Source organism: Carcharhinus amblyrhynchos, chromosome 15, assembly GCF_965287045.1.
Source record: "Carcharhinus amblyrhynchos chromosome 15, sCarAmb.v2.hapA, whole genome shotgun sequence".
NCBI classification, from domain to species: Eukaryota; Metazoa; Chordata; class Chondrichthyes; order Carcharhiniformes; family Carcharhinidae; genus Carcharhinus; species Carcharhinus amblyrhynchos.
In genome coordinates, this window is record NC_137338.1 from 25,559,596 (window position 1) to 25,578,203 (window position 18,608).

The window sequence follows — 18,608 nt, forward strand, 5'->3', positions numbered from 1 at the left end:
CATTCCAGGCTATCAGCTCATATGATATTTTTGCTTTCAGTGTCACCACAGGAAGTATTGAAATTCATGCTTTCACTTGCTGTGATGTCTTATATAATTTCCAAAAATCCAATTATTCCTAAAAATGGTCCCCCTAAGGGTTTTGCTCTCAATAGCTTTCCATTGAAAGGGCCAAGACTAAAAAGCTGGTCTTGGCTTGCTCAGTGACTGGTTAGCCTTGCTGTAAATTGTCTGAACTTCTTTAAATTAAGTGCCCAGGTACACTGTGGAAGCTGCAATGTGCTGGCTTGAATAGGTAAGCTCCTACTTCTTTCAGTTTAAAGTTTATTTATTAGTGCCACAAGTAGGCTTACATTAATACTGCAATTAAGTTACTGTGAAAATCCTCTAGTCGCCACACAGAACTTACAAGCTTAAATTTATATATTAGTTTAATTCCTTGCATTTTGATGTAATTTGTTTCAAAGGGTAAAGAATAATTTAGGTTAGACTATAGGCTTGCCATGTGAGGAATTCTTTCAAAGTTGTCAAGTCGCCACATTCCAGCACCTGATGCCTGGCAATGCACCTTACCAGCACATCTTTTGGACTGTGGGAGGAAGCTGGAGCATCTGGCATGCTTGCCTTCATCAGCCAGGGCACTGAGTTTTGAAATTAGCAAGTCATGTTGCAGCTTTATAGAACATTAGTTAGGCTGCACTTGGAATATAGTGTTCAATTCTGATCGGCACACTACCAGAAGGATGTAGAAGCTTTGGAGAGGGTACAGAAAAGATTAACCAGGATTTGCCTGGTATAGAGAGCATTAGCTATGAGGAGAGGCTGGAGAAACTTGGTTTGTTCTCACTGGAATAATGGAGTTCAAGGGGCGATCCGATAGAAGTCTACAAGATTATGAGGGGCGTGGACAGAATGGATAGTCAGAAGCTTTCTCCCAGGGTAGAAGAGTCAATTACGAGAGGGCATAGGTTTAAGGTGTGAGGGGCAAGGTTTAAAGGAGATGTATGAGGCAAGTTTTTTATACAAAGAGTGGTGGGTGCCTGGAACATGCTGCCAGGGGAGGCAGTGGAAGCAGATACGGTAGTGACATATACATGAATAGGATGGGAATAAAGGGGTATGGTCCCCGGAAGGGTAGGGGGTTTTAATTCAGTTGGGCAGCATGGTTGGTGCAGGCTTGGAGGGCCGAAGGGCCTGCTCCTATGCTGTAATTTTCTTTGTTCTTTGTTTATCTACCTTATCTATGCCCCTCATCGTTTTATAGACCTCTATAAGATCACCCCTAAGCCCACTATGCTCCAAAGAAAAAAAGTCACGGTCTATCCAGCCTCTCCTTACTAACTCAAACCATAAAGTCCTGGTAATTTCCTAGTAAATCTTTTCTGCACTCTTTCTAGTTTAATAATATCCCTTTTATAATAAGGTGACCAGAGCTGTACATAATATTCCAAGTGCAGGATAGATGGACTCAATCCATCTATCCTTCACTCCCCAGCACCCTCCCATGCTCCATTTGCCTGCCCTCTACTCGGTTCCAGTCCCTGCCTTGAAAGGGAACCGTGTTAAACATCCCAGCAATGCTTCAGACTCCAGACTAGCCAGAAACGATGTCAGGAACAAGCAGCTAGTATTGTGCAGAGCTTCTTTTTTAGTTCAGGAATAACTTGTATCGCATTCAAAATTGGATTTCCACAGCGGAAAGCAAACGAAGGAGGTCCAGCAGCAAGAGATCACCATGGTGATGAAATATATTCTATAAACAACATACCCAGAGCTTCGCTAATTGAAAGAAAACAAACCATAAAGTCCAGTATTCACTGAACTAACAAAAGCTGCATGTTTGGGGTTTGGGCAGATCACAAAAGCGATAACCCACTCTATTCAATTATTCTATTTGCAAGTGATTGCTTGGAAAAATAGGATATTTACAGTCATCTTGTGGTTGTGATGCTGGAATTTATAACCCAGTGCTGTTCCAGGATATTGCAGGAGAATCTCAGAGATTGGGAGGGGTAAAAGCCATAAAGGGACTATCATGTTAATTTCAAATGGAAGGCATTGGAGAACTGGGATCCAAAATAAGTCAGCAAAGGACAGGAACCGTGGGTAAGGACTTGGTGCAAGGATAGAACACATGCAGAAGAGTTTTCAATGTGCTGAGGTTTGCAGGGCATTGAGGATCAGAGGCTGGGGACGGTTGCTGACTTTCAGTGAAGGGAATTGCAGGATGCCCTCGAGCAGCTCTGGGTCAGAAAGACCCAGCCTGGATATCACCACCTTGGCATGGTGGCTGCAGTCTGAGCTAGATCAGGAAAGTTTAGTTTTAAATAATTCCAAAGGAAATTCCTCATGTCCCACTAAGTCAGTGGAAATTTGACCTCAATTGAGCAGGAAACTGAACAGGAAGAGATTTTGAAAATGGTATGCAAAAATCTTTCAATATGAACCACTACTTGGGCACTCATAACATATCTGTGTCTCAAGCTGAAGAGTCCCACGGCAGGGACAAATGAAAGTAAAATTGACGATGGGCTTGGATATGCCCCAAAATACAGAATGCCGTAGCTAAAGTGACACAAGTTGAATGAAGGGGTACATGGTTAGTAATGTTTGACTGCATCTACCAATAGAGGTGCCAATGCTTTGATCTGGGACATCTCCATGTAGTTTTGTATTTGTCCTTCTGATGAAAGAGTGTCTGTACAATGACAACATGCTGAGTCAGAGGATGCCATTGCATTGGCTTTTCCCACTGCATTTTCCCAATGTTTCCAATCCATACATCAGCGTCAGGGGCAACCCGGACATTAATGTCTTCCAGAAGGATGATTCTTTCTTCTTTTGGGATGACAGTAGGGCTTCATCAAGATCAGAATGGAATCTTCACCAGGGTAAAGGATCAGGGCGTAAGTACTGATGACTGTAGCACATTGATTACAGTTGAGCTGTAGGTGAAGTCTTCCAGCTAGACAGTTGGGGTGTTCTGGCAGTTTATCGAAGTTCTCATTCCAGATGGCAAAACCAACTCTCTGGATGGAAGCCTTTGCTTTCCAGCGGCAAGTGTATCACTGTGCTTATTCCTTCAGCTGCCCCACCCAGGAAAGCAAGTCTCACTGAGAGCACTGATATCAAATTGGCACCTTGATGAATCATATGATATGATTGCAGTTCTTCTTTCCAGAATCACAAACATGGTGAACACACAGGGTATGGTTCTCCAGCCATTGTAACATGGTACCATTGTCACAGGACTTAGCAAATGGACTTGGGTAGAGCTTTATACACGATTCTGGAAAGCTTACAATGTACTGTGCAAAAAGTATGTTGGCCTACAAACCTCTGGTTTCAAATTATTATCAGCTAAGTTAAACAGTTATACGAATTAAAACAGTCGTAGACAGGGAATATTTTGAACTTAAGGATATTGAACTATACTTCAATCTCTGGTCAGGAGAGGCATAAAAATAGCACCAATCACAGTGTTTTTACTCCCAGACAAGGATCTTATGTTCTGGAGTCCAAGTTGGGTGGCCGACACAGATGTAGAAATAATTTTTGCCGCAGTGAGGACAGCTGACCACGTGAGATCTTGTGCTGTTCAGTTCATTACACATGCATCCATGAGGAGCTATCCTAATCTCATGGCAGGAGCAGGCAAGAAATCAAAACCATCCCCCTCCCCCATTCCCTGAATCATTAAATGGCTTCGAGAAGGAGATATCTATATTTCTGATACTGAAAAAAAGGGTTAATGGGATATGGGAACAGGTAGGGATGTGGGTTTGAGATCAAGGAGAGATCAGCCATGATTTGATTGAATGGTAGAGTAAGCTTGAAGAGTTGAATTGCCTACTTCTGCTCCAAATTCCAATGTTCTTATGTTCCTGCCTCATGGGATCGAGGGCACCTGGACAGTCTGCACCGTCCCTTCCACCTTTGCCTGGACACTGCTCTACCCTTCCCCACTAACCCTTCCTCAGTCGTCCACCAAGCAACTTGCACTATCACCGCCCAGTCTCAGGCTGATGCTGGCATTTACAGACGCTCCCTAAAAGGACAATGCAATGGCAACTCCCATTAATCATGGGAGAAATCTACCTCTCTAGGTGCACGTTATTTATGTGCAGTCGTGTCGTAGAAGTATTCTAATTTCTCGCTGGTGAGGTATTTAATTTGAGTGGGGAAATTAGTTCCAGCAATGTGACCGTCTAATGAACATGCATGAGATGCTAATACATGCAATCCCTGACATTGCTCATCGGGATGTCTGAACTTCCTTTAATCGGCCTTTAAAGTCCCAAGAAAATAATTGCTGAAGTTTAGCCTGCTGTCGGGAAACTGATTTTTGGCCTCCCAAAAAAATAAGTTCCTCTGCCCGCCAAGCTTCCCACTGCTGGAGCGAATTCTGTCCCTAATGACTCTTCAGCAGATGGGGTAGACCAACAGCAACATTCACTACACAAACAAAGCATGGCTATGGCAACACACCACAGAAAGGTATCAATCACCCCGCTGTGACCAGTATGGGCAGCGCGGTGGCTCAGTGATTAGCACTGCTGCCTCACAACGCCAGGGACCCGGCTTTGATTCCCAGCTTGGGTCACTGTCTGTGTGGAGTCTGCACGTTCTCCCCGTGTTTGCGTGAGTTTTCTCTGGGTGCTCTGGTTTCCTCCCATGGTCCAAAGGTGTGCAGGTCAGGTGCGTTGACCTGAACGGGCACTGTCGTGTGGCAACTAGGGGAATTTCACAGTAACTTCATTGCAGTGTTAATGTAAGCCTTATTTGTGACTAATAAATGAATAAAATAAATTTAAGATAATTGGAATAAGAACGAGAGTGGACAGAAGGTATTTTTTTCCCCTGCAGCAAATTATTAGCAGTTACATAGAAACATAGAAAATAGAAGCAGAAGGCCATTCAGCCTTTCGAGCTTGCTCCACCATACATTTTGATCATGACTGATCGTTAACTTCAATATCTTGATTCCCCCCTTCCCCCGCTATCCCTTGATCCCTTTAGACACAAGAGATATATCTAATTTCTTCTTGAAATCACATATCACAGTTTTAGTGAACTGCTTGAAAGGAGAGTCAATAGTTATTTTCAAAAGAAAATTGTATATGCTTAGAAAAGAGGAAAAAATGGTTTTGGAGAATAAACAGATGAGTGGGACTCTTTCAAAGAGACATTTTGCGTGCACGTACACACACACACACACACACACACACACACACACACACACACACACACACACACACACACACACACACACACACACACACAAAATGGCATCCTTTTGTGATTGTAGACTATGGCCAGAATTCTCTTGCTGTTCACTAATGGTGGATCCTCTTCCACCCAGCAGCGGACCCTCTGCTATGGGTTTCCCAGCAGCATGGGGTGGCTACAATGGGAAATCCCATTGACAGCAGCAGAACCAGAAGATCCCACTGCTAGCAGATGGCGCACTGCCTCTCAGTGCCGAGAAACCCCCTGATGGGAGGTCAGAGAATTCCGGCCTATATCAATCCGTGGATATCTTTAATATTAGCAGTAAAACTGAAATATTGTTCCACTCTGGAACACTAGTGGGAGCTCCGGAAGCCTGCCTAAATAGTGAGAAGTGTTTTTCCTAACTCGATCCATTTTTTAAAGTTATTCATATTTCAACAGTGTGTGAATCTGTTCCAGTTTTGTGTGCTCATGCTGCTGACTTCTGCTCTTCCCTTGTGTCTTAGCCTGGTGATTGCCAAGAATCGAGGAGCAAGGGAATGGTGAGCAGCAGCAGGAGTACACAAACAGCACCCTGCAGAAATTTACCCCAACTGCCAAAACCTCGCTGCAGCAACCTACTGGCAGGAAACAGTAAAAAAGGAAACAAATAGTCTTCGTTGGCTCCCATCTATATAGCATTTTAAAAAAAACACATTTGCAACAGCTATGAGCCACGGCAGCTTCAGTACAGTAGTCTGCTTACTGGATTAAGACAAAAAACAGTGTAATTGGAACCATCCCTATATACTTCACAGTAGACGCATAAGTCAGCTGCCAGCAGGTTGCTATGAAGCAGTAATTAAATAACCGTGCAACAAAAGCAGATGCAATTGGAGAAAATTATTCTTCCATCTGATGACTTAACCAAGTCTCTCTGTCTATATTTTTACATTATTTGAATATGCTGATGACGACCGATTCAGAATTTAACAATGTTTTTGCATTAATGTAACGTAAGTTGTATGCTTTTTCTGTTTTATGCATGTGATGCTTGTGAATCTTGCTGCCTGGTGTGACCGCTGGTTCAAACTTCAGAAGCAACACTTCCTTCTCTCAGCTTGTTTCCGAATCTACTCGATGTTAACGCCTTAGACAAAATGATGTTTCACAATTATTCGCCTGGTCACATGCTGATTTCCTCATCAGAGTAGGTTGCCTTTCTGAAAATGACCCGATGGAAAGGCTTACACAAGATTAGAGGTTTTAGTGAAAAGCCCTAACGCGCGTGAAGAATCCACTCCTTTTCACACTGATGGCTGAGTGGATGAATGAATAGTTTGCATAGTGGAGCAGTGAGCCATGACGGTCGGGAAAGTCTCACATTGAATCGGCCGTCTGTGCTGAACTGGCTGACCTCAGCCAAGACAGCAGCTGTAATCTGACAGTTGGGCTAGTTTGGAGAAGGTCCTCGGGGATGCCAGGTCACAATCGCTACGAGTGACCGTGCGTGCAGATTCTGGGTGAGAACAGGATTGGGTTGGGTTTCCATATCACTCAGACTCAGTTTAACTGCCCAGACCCAGTTAAAGATCTCTCATATAATTCACACATCAACAGTGGCCACTTGGCCTAGATACCACAGGGCAGCTGGTATCTGCGAAGCCACAGCATCAACCTCGGCTTCCAGGAAAGCAAGCGACGGAATTGGAACAAATTAAAATTCATCATTGACACTGATAAAACTAAAGTTATGATACCCCTCTGGATGATTCAGCTGGATGATTTGAAGGCAGTCCCTTCATATGAAAATATCATTGGGGTATGTTAGGGAATCGTCAAAGTATCAGTAACTGGGCAACCCTGCGGCCTTTAATTAATGCACATCAATGCTTTTCTGCAATATTTGAATGAGGCACATAGCATATAATTGGAATCGTGTCAAAAAAAAAGACTACATTTAAAGAAACATTAAGAAAAATGAACATAAAGCTTTTCCCTCCTACTGTTGTATCTCCTCAAGACACGTGTATCCACAATAATATAAATTTAAGCAAGAAAATAATTCTTTCTCACAAAATGTTTCATTGCGGAAGATTTATATTTATTAATCTATTTGTTTTTGTACAAGACAAGTGTTGTTAAATGACGGTATTGAGATAATATTGTGGTTATAGTTCAGGTTACCCTCAGGAATAATTGCAATGCTTCTTTCCACTGTCCCTGAGAAATGAAATATCAGCTCGGAAAATGTTGCTACTGTGGTAACCACACCTCTGCATCTTCTGTTTGTGGTAACTGTATGGCTGACCTTTGAAACTGAGAGAACCATGTTTGCTGAGTATGGTTAACTTATAGATACTGTGGGATAGAGTCATATATTAAAATTCAGATCTGTATTGAAACAGCTAACTGTTAAGAGCAAATGTTGTGGGTGGATCCTGTTGGTATCTGGATTGAAATAAAACTAGTTCACCTTTAGTCCAAAGATAAGCTAGTTAAGTGGGTTGGCGTAATTGGCCATGCTAAATTGCCCCTTCGTGTCTAGGTTAGATGGATTAGCCAATATAAATGTGTGGGGTTACAGGGATAGTGTGGGGAAAAGGGCAAGGGTAAAATACTCTGTCAGAGAGTTGGTGCAGACTCGATGGGCCGAATGGTCTCTTCTGCACTGTAGTGGTTCTATGTTACTGATCCAGAACAAACTGCACAATGGAAACATAGAAACAAAGGAGCAGGAGATGACCATTCAATCCATTGAGCCTGCTCCAGAATTCAAATGGATAATGACTCTTTATCTACCTCTATGCCATACTTCCCCAAGATCTCTGTGTTCCTTGATGTTCATTAATATCTAGAAATCTATCGATTTCTGTTTTGAACTGGTTCGATGACTGAGTTTCCATCCTCTGGGATAGAAAAATATTCACCATCATCTGAGTGAAGAAATCTCTCCTCATCTCAGTGACTCACCTGACGAAGGGGCAGCACTCCGAAAGCTCATGCTACCAAATAAACCTGTTGGACTTTAACCTCGTGTTGTGTGACTACTTAATGTGCCTAACCCATTCTGATGCTGACAACTCCGCATCATCTCAGTCTCAAATGGGCGCTCCTTTATTCTGAGAATAGCTTCTTCCATGAATAGGTTCAAATCATACAGAGATAAGACTGAGTCCATTTTGTGCACAGTACCGATCACAGCCATTTTCAGACCCTGGTAAAGTGGAGTCTGCGTGGACGTGGGTGTGGATCGTGCTATTCACCTCATGCCCAACTTTACCAAGTTTTCATGCCTGAAAATGAGTGCAACACAATGGTAAAATTGCCGCCAGAGCCAATGGATGGAGGCTGGTTTGCGTAATGGATTGGGCTTCATTCACGACTTTTTTGTAGTTGCTTGCGGTTTTGGGCAGAGCAGGAGCCATACCAAACTGTGATACAACCATAAAGAATGCTTTCTATGGTGCATCTGTAAAAGTTGGTAAGAGAGTCATAGCGGACATGCCAAATTTCCTTAGTCTTCTGTGAAAGTAGAGGCATTGGTGGGCTTTCTTAACTATAATGTCGGCATGAGGGAACCAGGACACGTTGTTGGTGATCTCGACACTTAAAAACTTTGAGGCTCTTGGCCATTTCTACTTCATCCTCATTGATGTAGACAGGGGCATGCTTTTCAGTATGCTTTTGAAGTCGATGACTATTCCTTCATTTTGTTGACATTGAGGGAGAGATTATTATCATAGAACAAGTTCACCAGATTCTGTATCTCATTCCTGTACTCTGTCATGTCATTGTTTGTTATTCAATCCACTATGGTGATGTCTGTTAACAAATTTGAAAATTGAGTTGGAGAGGAATTTGGCTACAAAGTCAAAGGTGTATAAAGCGTATAGTAGGGGGATGAGAACACAGCCTTGAGGGGCGCTGGTGTTGAGGTTGATCATGGAGGAGGTGTTGTTGCCTGTCCTTACTGATTGCGGTCGGTGGGGTAGGAAGTTTAGGATCCAATTGCAGGGGAAGGAGCCGAGCCCCAGGCCATGGAGTTTGGAGATGAGTTTCGTAGGGATTAATGATGTTGAAGGTTGAGCTGTAGTCAATAAATAGAAGTCTGACGTAAGTGTCTTTGTTATCCAGGCGTTCCAGGGTTGAGTGCAGGGCCAGCGAGATAGTAGCTGCTGTGGACCTGGACTAATTTGGACTAGTTACACAAAGATAGAATTGATTTAATTCACTGGGTGGATCTTGATGTGGTGTGATGATGGGTGATAGTGAATCAAGCACTCATTTTATAACTTTTCCAACTTCCATTTCCAATGGCTTATGAGGAATCTAAATTAACATGCACAATTGAAATGATAAGATTAAGTACCCCACTTTAATGAATGGCTTCATCAATTAATATATATGGTGCCTAAAATTGTCAATGGAAGTTGTATCCTTTGTAACTCTTTAATTGTCAGGCTCCTGGCTTTTTCTTTTTCCTTCTAAGAAATCAGCATAAAGGTTCTTGAGCACTGCTGGCCCCTTTTAAAAAGATAAAATCAAGCCACAAGACACTTGACGATGTTAATGGTGCCATGTAAATGCGAGATATTGTTCTTGTTGTTAAAAGAATGGAAATCCTCATCAACAGTTTGAAAAGTGAGTGAAGGCATTGAGCAGCTGTAAGTCTGTGAGCTTGATTTGATTTGATTTGTTGTTGTCACATGTTTTAACATACAGTAAAAAGTATTGTTTCTTGCACGCTATACCGATAAAGCATACCATTCATAGAGAAGGAAATGAGAGACTGCAAAATGTAGTGTTACAGTCATAGCTAGGGTATAGCGAAAGATCAACTTTATACAAGATAGTTCTATTCAAAAATCTGGCAGCAGCAGGGAAAAAGCTGTTCTTGAATCGGTTGGTACATGACCTCAGACTGGAAAAACAGAATTTTTTGAATGGTGAGATACTGGAAAATGTTGATATTCAGAGGGACCTGGGTGTCTCTATACATGGATCACAGACAGTTAATATGCTGGTACAGCAAGCAACTAGGAAAACAAAGGGGATGTAAAGGATTGGAGTGTAAATGTAAAGAAGTCTTACTAGAATTACATTAAGCATTGGGGCAGCACGGTAGCACAGTGGTTAGCACTGGTTCACAGTGCCCAGGGACCTGGGTTCAATTCGTGACTTGGGTCACTGTCTGTGTGGAGTTTATACGTTCCTCCCATGTCTTAATGGGTTTCCTCCAGATGCTCCAGTTTCCTGCACATTATGAAAGAAGTGCTGGTTAGGTGCATTGACCCGAACAAGTGCCAAATTGTGGTGACTAGGGCAATTTCACAATAACTTCACTGCAGTGTTACTGTAAGCCTTACTTGTGACTAATAAATACATTTTACTTTTACTTTAGCTTGGCAAGACCACACCAGGAGTGCTGTGTAGAGCTTTGCGAAAGATATTGCATAGAGAGAAGGCAATGAAAACTCACTGGAGTTATTCCTGGGAAAGGACACTGTCCTTATCAGAAGAGATTGAGTGGACTAGATCCATTTGAGATGAGTAATTTCTTCTCCCAAAGTGTGATGAATCTTTGGAGTTCTTTTTCCAGGCCTGTGGATGATTAGTCTTCAAGTATATTCAAAATGGGAATCAGTAGATTTCTGGAAACTAAAAGTATCAAGGGACTTTTTAAAAATTCATTTATGGAATGGGGGGTACTGCTGGCTGGGCCAGCATTTATTGCCTATCCCCAATTGCCCTTGAGGAAGTGGTGGCGAGCTGCCTTCTTGAACAACTGCAGTCCATGTGGTGTAGCAACACCACAATGCTGTTAAGAAGGGAGTTCCACAGTTTTGACCCAGTGACAGTGGAGGAACAGTGATATATTTCCAAGTCAATATGGTGTGTGGCTTGGAGGGGAACTTCCAGGTCGTGACGTTCCCACATGTCTGCTGCCCTTGTCCTTCTAGAGGGTAGCAGTTGTGGGTTTGGAATGTACTGCCTAAGAAGCCTTTGGTGAGTTGCCGCAGTGCCCCTTGTAGATGGTACACACTGCTGCGGCTACTGTGTATCAGCGCTGGAGGGAATTAATGTTTGTGGATGGATTGCCTATCAAGCCAGCTGCTTTGTCCTGAATAATATCAATCTTCTTGAGTGTTGTTGGGGCAGAATTCATCCAGGCATGTGGGGAGTATTCCATCACACTCTTGACTTGTGCCTTATAGATGGTGGACAGGCTTTCGGAAGTCAGGCGGTGTGTTGCTCACCACATGAGTTCTTGCCTTTGACTGCTCTGCTAGCCACAGTATTTATACGGATAGTCCAGTTTAGTTTCTGGTTAGTGGTAACACCAAAGAGATTGACAAGGGGGATTCAGCAATGGTAATGTCATTGAATGACAAGGGCCAGTCTCTTTCATTGGAGACGGTCATTGCCTTGCACTTGTGTCGCATGAATGTTACTTGCTACTTGTTAGTCCAAGGCTGGATATGGTTCAGGTCTTTCTGCATTTGGACTACTTCAGTGTCAGAGGAGTCGGGAATGGTACTGAACATAGTGTAATCATCAGTAAACATCCCACTTCTGATCTTATGATGGAAGGAACATTATTGATGAAACAGCTGAAGTTGGTTGAGCTTAGGACATGGAAAAAGGAAATTGGAGTTGAGGAAAGATAATCTTATTGAATGGCGCACTTTACAGAAAATGAAATACTTCAGAAGTGTTACAATGTAGGAAAAGTAGAAACCAATTTGCATACAGCAAGCGGCCTCAAACTGCAATATAGTATTGACCAGAAAATCTGTTGCTTGGTGTTGTTGGGTCACTGGGTTTCCCACTCTTTAATACTTTATGTATATGTTTGAACAGTGTAGTAATAGAGATTTTGGAACTGTAAGGGTGAGCATGGGACTAGGGAAACAGTACCATCCATATCATGATGGAGAGAGTCACGTGGGCATAGTAGAATGCAGTGGTGAGTCTAGTAGAAGTCAGCATGAAGATGGTACTTAGCCAGGACTGTCTCCTGTATATTTGATATAGTTATGGGCTATTAACAGATGTTATTGTGCAACCACACAAACTTCTAGATCTCTTCAAGAGATAACATATAGCCATACAGCATTGGTGGCAGCAATTGAAGAACCATTAAATCCCCCAAGAATGAAGAAGTAACGAAACTGCAGTCTGGCCTGAGAGAAGTGCGACTAACTTAAAGACCTCAAATGCATAGCTGGAGATTACCATTACATTTGTGGAGGCTGAAGGGCAGAAGAAAGTTCCACTGTGCAGCGTAAAAGGGCTCCACCAGAGCGTACGGAAGTTCATTGCAAGACCTAGTCAAAGTCAAAGTCAAAGGGCTGAGCCAGATCACAAAATCATAGGATCCCGACAATGCAGAAGAGGGCATTTGGCCCATCAGGTCTAACCAACTCTCTGACAGTTTATCTTATCCAGGCCTTCTTCCTCTCCCTGCACCCACTATGGCTTACCTATCTAAGGTACGTATCTCGGGACACTAAGGAACAATTTAGCACGGTCAATCACCTAACCTGTATATCTTTGGGCTGTGGGATGAAACCGGAGCATATGGAAGAAACCCATGCAGACACAGGGAGAAAGTGCAACCTCCACACAGTTAGGCAATGGACCAAGGTCCTTGGCGCTGTGAGACAGCAATGCTAACTATTGTGGCACCCCACCATGCCGCCTGGGCGAGCAAGTTCCAAAAGAGATTGAAATAAGCTTTTAAATTCAGTGCAATAATTAAGCTGCATTGGCAATCCAACTGTCTTAATGAGAGCAGCTTGAAGAACTCAGCAATCCAAGTCCAGAGTCAATGCCATAACACATGGAGACCATACGTGAATGAAGAATAAATTCTTAATGAGAGGTCAGAGCAAAAGGAAAAACAAAACTTAGGGAAGCAACCAGCTGGCCAAAACAATTTGTTCAAAAGGTTTACTGCCCGTTTCGTTGAGGTTTAAAATGACTCTGTAACTGTGGTGGAAACCCGCCAAATCCTGACAAGGACAGGAAGAAACAAAATAATTGCTGCGCTGTCATTTTTTAAAAAAGCTTTACTCTGTACTGAAAACAGCCATGGGTGGTAAATCAACGCTGTCAAATCAATTAATGCATATGGAAGAGTCAGACCAAATGCAAAACTAGGCATTATGGAAAAGAGGAATTTTTAAATATATGACCGCATCAGGCACAAATGAGAAAACAGAGGCTGAACAAGACCCTATTATATTCAGAAGGTCCGATAGCCAAGGAAATAATTTCCAGACAAGAAATAACTTAATCATCTGATAATCTTAAAAAGGTCGTGGAGTTCTTTAACACCTACTTGAACCTAAGAAGCAATAAAATTTTGGGGCGGGCAAAATTTAACAAGGGGGTCCAAAAATTTGGGGAACCCGCAGACTGTTTCATAAATGAGTTGTACAAATTGGCTGAAGTTTGAGGCTATGTTAAGCTTAAGTCAGAGCTCAGAAAAGACCGAATAGTCGGTGGGAATGGCCAGTGATACCCTTTTGAATATACTCCAATCTAAAGAAGGTCTGACACTGGGAAAAGCCATTCAAGCCATCACACATTAGAAGTTCAGCAGTAAACCCAATTCATTTTTCATGGCTAGGTTAAACCATGGGACAGAGCAACCTCAATAGTCCTGCTCATAAAGCAAGATAAAGACAAGGAGGCTCCAGGTCAAGGAAAGCAATGTCCATGCAAAACACAAGATGGTGGCAGACCATGTCAGCGCCGTGGAGCCAAAAGTCCTCACTAGCATGAGTGATCGCTAAGCATTGCTTTCATTACAACAATTTGGAAAAATGTCTAAGTCCAAAATCTCGAGACATGCAGAGGATCCCAAATGAGTCTAAGCCATAGATGAACAACAACAGGAAGAAAACCATCCTTGGGAGAAATTAAGGATCCCAGATTCACATTTTGGAATACTGATCTATCTGTCATTGGCCACATCAAAATTTCAATGTGGATAGAAGAGCCAGTGCGACAACTTTACAACAGCGCTTGTCATTGGCTATACAACTGTGGCACAGACAGCCAAGCCTGAATCTGTTCTCAGTAGATAAGCACACAGGCCCATTTTGTATCATAAGTTAATGGCTTATGATCAGTAGGAGCCTTGTATGTGTTTTTCTCTAGGGCATTGAAGTCAATTGTCTCCCTATTCCTGCCGCCACTTAGATCAGCTCATTCAAAGCAGAATCGGGATTTAAATTGAAAAGTTAAGATTTGTTTTTAAGATGAACTGATGGCAAAGCATCTTGCACCCAAAAGTCCCCACATAGTTCACAAGTTTGAATGAGCCAAAGGAAAGGTAATGGGCAGTTTGTATATTTTTTGCACTGTAAGAGAATGAGGCTCAAGGAATCAGTTAGCCTTGTCCCTCTCAGGCAGAAGTGGCCTAAGGAGTGTTACTTGCAGAGGTCTAGATGTGCGCAGGTTTAGGGGAGTTAAGAGGAAGGAGTTGAATTAGCAGTTGAATGATTGGTAAGATAAACCCTGCTAAGAACTGCTTGGCCACTCATCATCCTCCAGGTGACATTTGCTTTTGCTTTATTTGTAAATGACCGTACAAATATGAATAAACATTTACCAACAATTCGTTGTTTTTGTTTGTTTCAGGCACTGCAAAAGAATGGAACATCACATTGTGTCAAGTTATGTTGTAAGCACGAAGATGACTGTGTCGAACCAACTGGTGCTCTTGACTGCACTGTGGTGCTGTATATGCATGGCTGTGGTAAGAAGCGGCAACCACACACTCATCTTTCAAAATGAAAGCAACTTCCGCAATTGCAGCTGCTTCTCCAATATCCCAGACTGCAGTACCGTTCTTGCCAATCTGGAGTGCAACTGTAAGACTGTCTCTTCTAAAGATATCGACAAAGCCAGCCCAACCAACGAATTGGTCGTGTGGGTGTCAGACACCGCAACAGTGGGGCTGCTGCTGAATTACTCATCGGTTCCAAACCTTAGGCTTTCCTTGTGCAGCCGCAGTGCAGTACTCACAGAATATCTCATAATCTTTGGCCTGAAGAAGCTCTGTGTGACCAATCCTAAGGCGAATGCCTATCCGCTGCAAAACATAACGATATACAGCACGGGTGGGGCAACTGTCAAGTCAACCTTACAGAATAACACTGGATTCTCATTTTACGTTTCATTCTTAAATATGGCTCTGTTAAATGGAGATTCTAAATTAAAAGCGTACTCGGTGCCAAACGTCAGAAATATTGCAGAATACTTTCCAGATCTTCATTATGATACCACTTCCCTGCCTTCTGAGGCCAACAGTTCTTTTGTTACATTCATCTATGTTTAAGAACCACATTGTTTTTGAACAATTGAATAAGTACAGCTCAGTTGCTGTATTTGCATTTATCTATTTGCACAGGCTTTGGGGGAATGTTCAAGCCCATATATTCCCTCATTCACTTCAGTAGCTTTTATTTCTGTCTTAACGCTGTTTTTATGTAGTTATGTCAAATATGGACAAAGGAGAATGTGGCTTCATTGTGAATGTTAGGTTAGGAATATAACTTGGAAGAGAATGTTAGTCCATGAAAGTAACTTTCAAAGCTTCATGCATGAAAATATCACATTATAAAAATCAGGGGGTTTTTTTCAATTTACAGCACCTCAAAATGGCATTAACAGTTACGCAAACTGCTGAAAAAAGAGACATGCTGCTGAAGTTTTTTGTTTTGCACTCATCGGGATAAATGCAAGAATACTGAATAGCACATCGCTCTGACTGTTCACAATACGCAGAATGTTAATTGTGCTCGGCCAACATGTGCATGTAAAACCTAGAACATAATGTCTAATGTTAGGTGAGATTCCATGATTGGACAGAACTTGCTGAACAATCCGAACAGCGCTAAGAACTACAATAACAACAAATTTAAGATTATCAATCAGCACCCCTTATCCCTTACAGTATAAGTTGTTCCCTTTAAAATTTAGACTTTTCATATCTGTGCGGCTGAGTGCGAGGTGAAAAGCTTCAAGGATATGTCTCTTTTTTCAGCAATACTGAGGATTTGTACCACCAAGCAGCTATTAGCAAGATGTGTATAATACCTACACGGTTGTAACATATCCAGTCTATTTCGACCAAGGTTTCTGTGCTTTTCTACACCTTATTCCAATGGAGGTTTTTGTGAGAAGTGAATCCACTTGAAAGTCACATGAAAAGACTATTAACCGTAGCATATATACTGTACTAGAATCATAGAATCCCTACAGTGCAGAAGAAGCTTTTCAGCCCATTGAGTCGGCACCGACTCTCTGAAAGAGCATCTTATCTAGGCCCACCCTCACTGCCCCTCCACAACCTCCCCATTGCATGCCCCCCAACCTCCCTGTTCCCCACCCAACCCCATAGTCCCGCACATTTGCCATCTAACCTACATATCTTTGGACATTACAGGACAATTTAGCATGGCCAATCCAGCTAACCTGCACATCTTTGGAGTGTGGGAGGAAATTGGAGTACCCAGTGGAAACCTATGCGGGGGAAAAACATGCAAACTCCACACAGGCAGTCACCCGAGGCTGGAATTGAATCTGGGTCCTTGCGGCTGTGAGGCTGTAGTGCTAACCACTGTGCCATGCCTGACGTGGTATGCAAGCTGTCCTATGGGTGAGATCACCTCCCACCTTTCCAGACACAGCCCTGAAATTAGGTCTGACCTAAGTGCACCCTCGATCACCACACACTGCAATGGGAATTTGATTTATGCGTAACGACTGTTCCATTACAGCTCACAGGGAAGGAGCAGGAATCAGGGAACCTGAGCTGGATGAGCAAGAAATCTGGAGACTGATAGAGAACACGTGACTGGGGGGGCCAGGAGAGGTGAACAGCACTGAAGATCCCAAAATAGAGACAGCACAATTGGACTGGCAGCAAATGTACTCCTCAGAACAAAAACAATTGTGTGATCATTTGCTTAAGATGCACCCCCAAATTCCTAGTCTTGTACCCAAATAAAAACAGTATTGTTTCTGTTGACAACATTAGATTTTGCACTGACAGTATAGTTTGATAACAGTGTGGCGAAGGCCTGACACTGGAATTCTAATAACCTATCCACACAGAAAAATGTTATTTTGTATGTTAATATATAATTCTAACAACGCACAACTTCAACCTGACTTTTACGTGTTATTTTATGATGCACCTTCCATAGCCTCACAACGTCTCAAAGTGCTTCACAACCACGGATGCATGTTGATGTGTAGTCATTGTTGTACTGTAGGAAAGTTTAATGTAGCAGCCAATTTGTACAGAGTAAGGTCCACACTCAGCAATGCAATAAATTCCAAATAACCTGTCTTCTTGATTGAGGGATAATGTTGGCCAAGTCATAGAGAGAATATCCTGGCTCTTCTTTGTATAGTACCATAGGATCTTTTGTGTGAGAGAACACACACAGAGTCTCCGTTTGATATCTTATCCTAAAGATGACAAGCGGGATTTTTCTGACCCCTCCCACTGGTGGAATGGTCCAGTCCTGCTGAAGTCCATAGGGATTTGAATGGCCTACCTCTTCCGCTGGACAGAAACTCACCATGGTGGGGCCAGAAAGTTTCAGGTGATACTATAGTGAGATCATACGCTCATGCCTCTGGATTGGAGTTTAAAAATATACTTTTGTGGCCTCAGCAACATTACCGTCCCTGAACCAAGGTCAAGACCCAAGACCATAAGATGATAAGACATAGGAGCAGAATTAGGCCACTCAGTCCATCAAGTCTGCTCTGCTATTCAATCATGGCTGATATCTTTCTCATCCACATACTCCTGCCTTTTCCCCAGAAGCCCGATCCCCTCATTAATCAAGAACCTATCTATCTCGTTCTTGAAGACACTCAATGACCTGGCCTCCACAGCCTTCTGCGGCAAAGAGTTCCACGGATTCACCACTCTCTGGCTGGAGAAATTCCTCCTCATCTCTGTTTTAAAGGATCGTCCCTTTAGTCTGAGGTTGTGCCCTCTGGTTCCACGAGTGGAAACATCCTCACCCCCATATCATGAAAGTATCTGGGAGCACTATCCAGGCCTTGCAGTATCCTGTAAGTTTCAAAAAGATCTCCTCTCATCCTTCTAAACTCCAATGAGTACAGACCCAGAGTCCTCTACTGTTCCTCATCCAACAAGCTCTTCATTCCAGAGATCATTCTTGTGAACCTCCTCTGGACCCTTTCCAAGGCCAGCACATCCTAGATACAAGATATTGCTTTTGGGTGCAATTTTCACAAAAAATGGAAAAGGGGAGAATTTTCTGCCTGCTACAATTCCTGTGATGGGTGGGAGGTGGCCTATGCAAAGGTCCGTTGACCACAGTGGGATTTTTCCA

At 42.7% G+C, this 18,608-nt stretch overlaps 1 protein-coding gene across 7 annotated transcripts in view; it reads left to right on the forward strand.

The window, feature by feature from the left end:
- LOC145353166 (exosomal polycystin-1-interacting protein-like) overlaps nt 1-17,398 on the forward strand; it is a 77,017-nt gene extending 59,619 nt beyond the window's left edge. For 5 of the 7 annotated variants that reach the window (XM_080203625.1, XM_080203624.1, XM_080203622.1 and 2 more), the window contains one exon: nt 14,866-17,398. In XM_080203625.1, coding sequence (XP_080059751.1) covers nt 14,879-15,565 — 687 coding nt within the window. In that variant the 5' untranslated portion in view covers nt 14,866-14,878 and the 3' untranslated portion in view covers nt 15,566-17,398. Of the gene's footprint in view, nt 1-10,615; nt 10,765-14,865 lie in introns of all 7 variants that reach the window. The other 2 variants (XM_080203626.1, XM_080203621.1) reach the window with 1 other exon arrangement.
- Nucleotides 17,399-18,608: the final 1,210 nt, after the last annotated feature.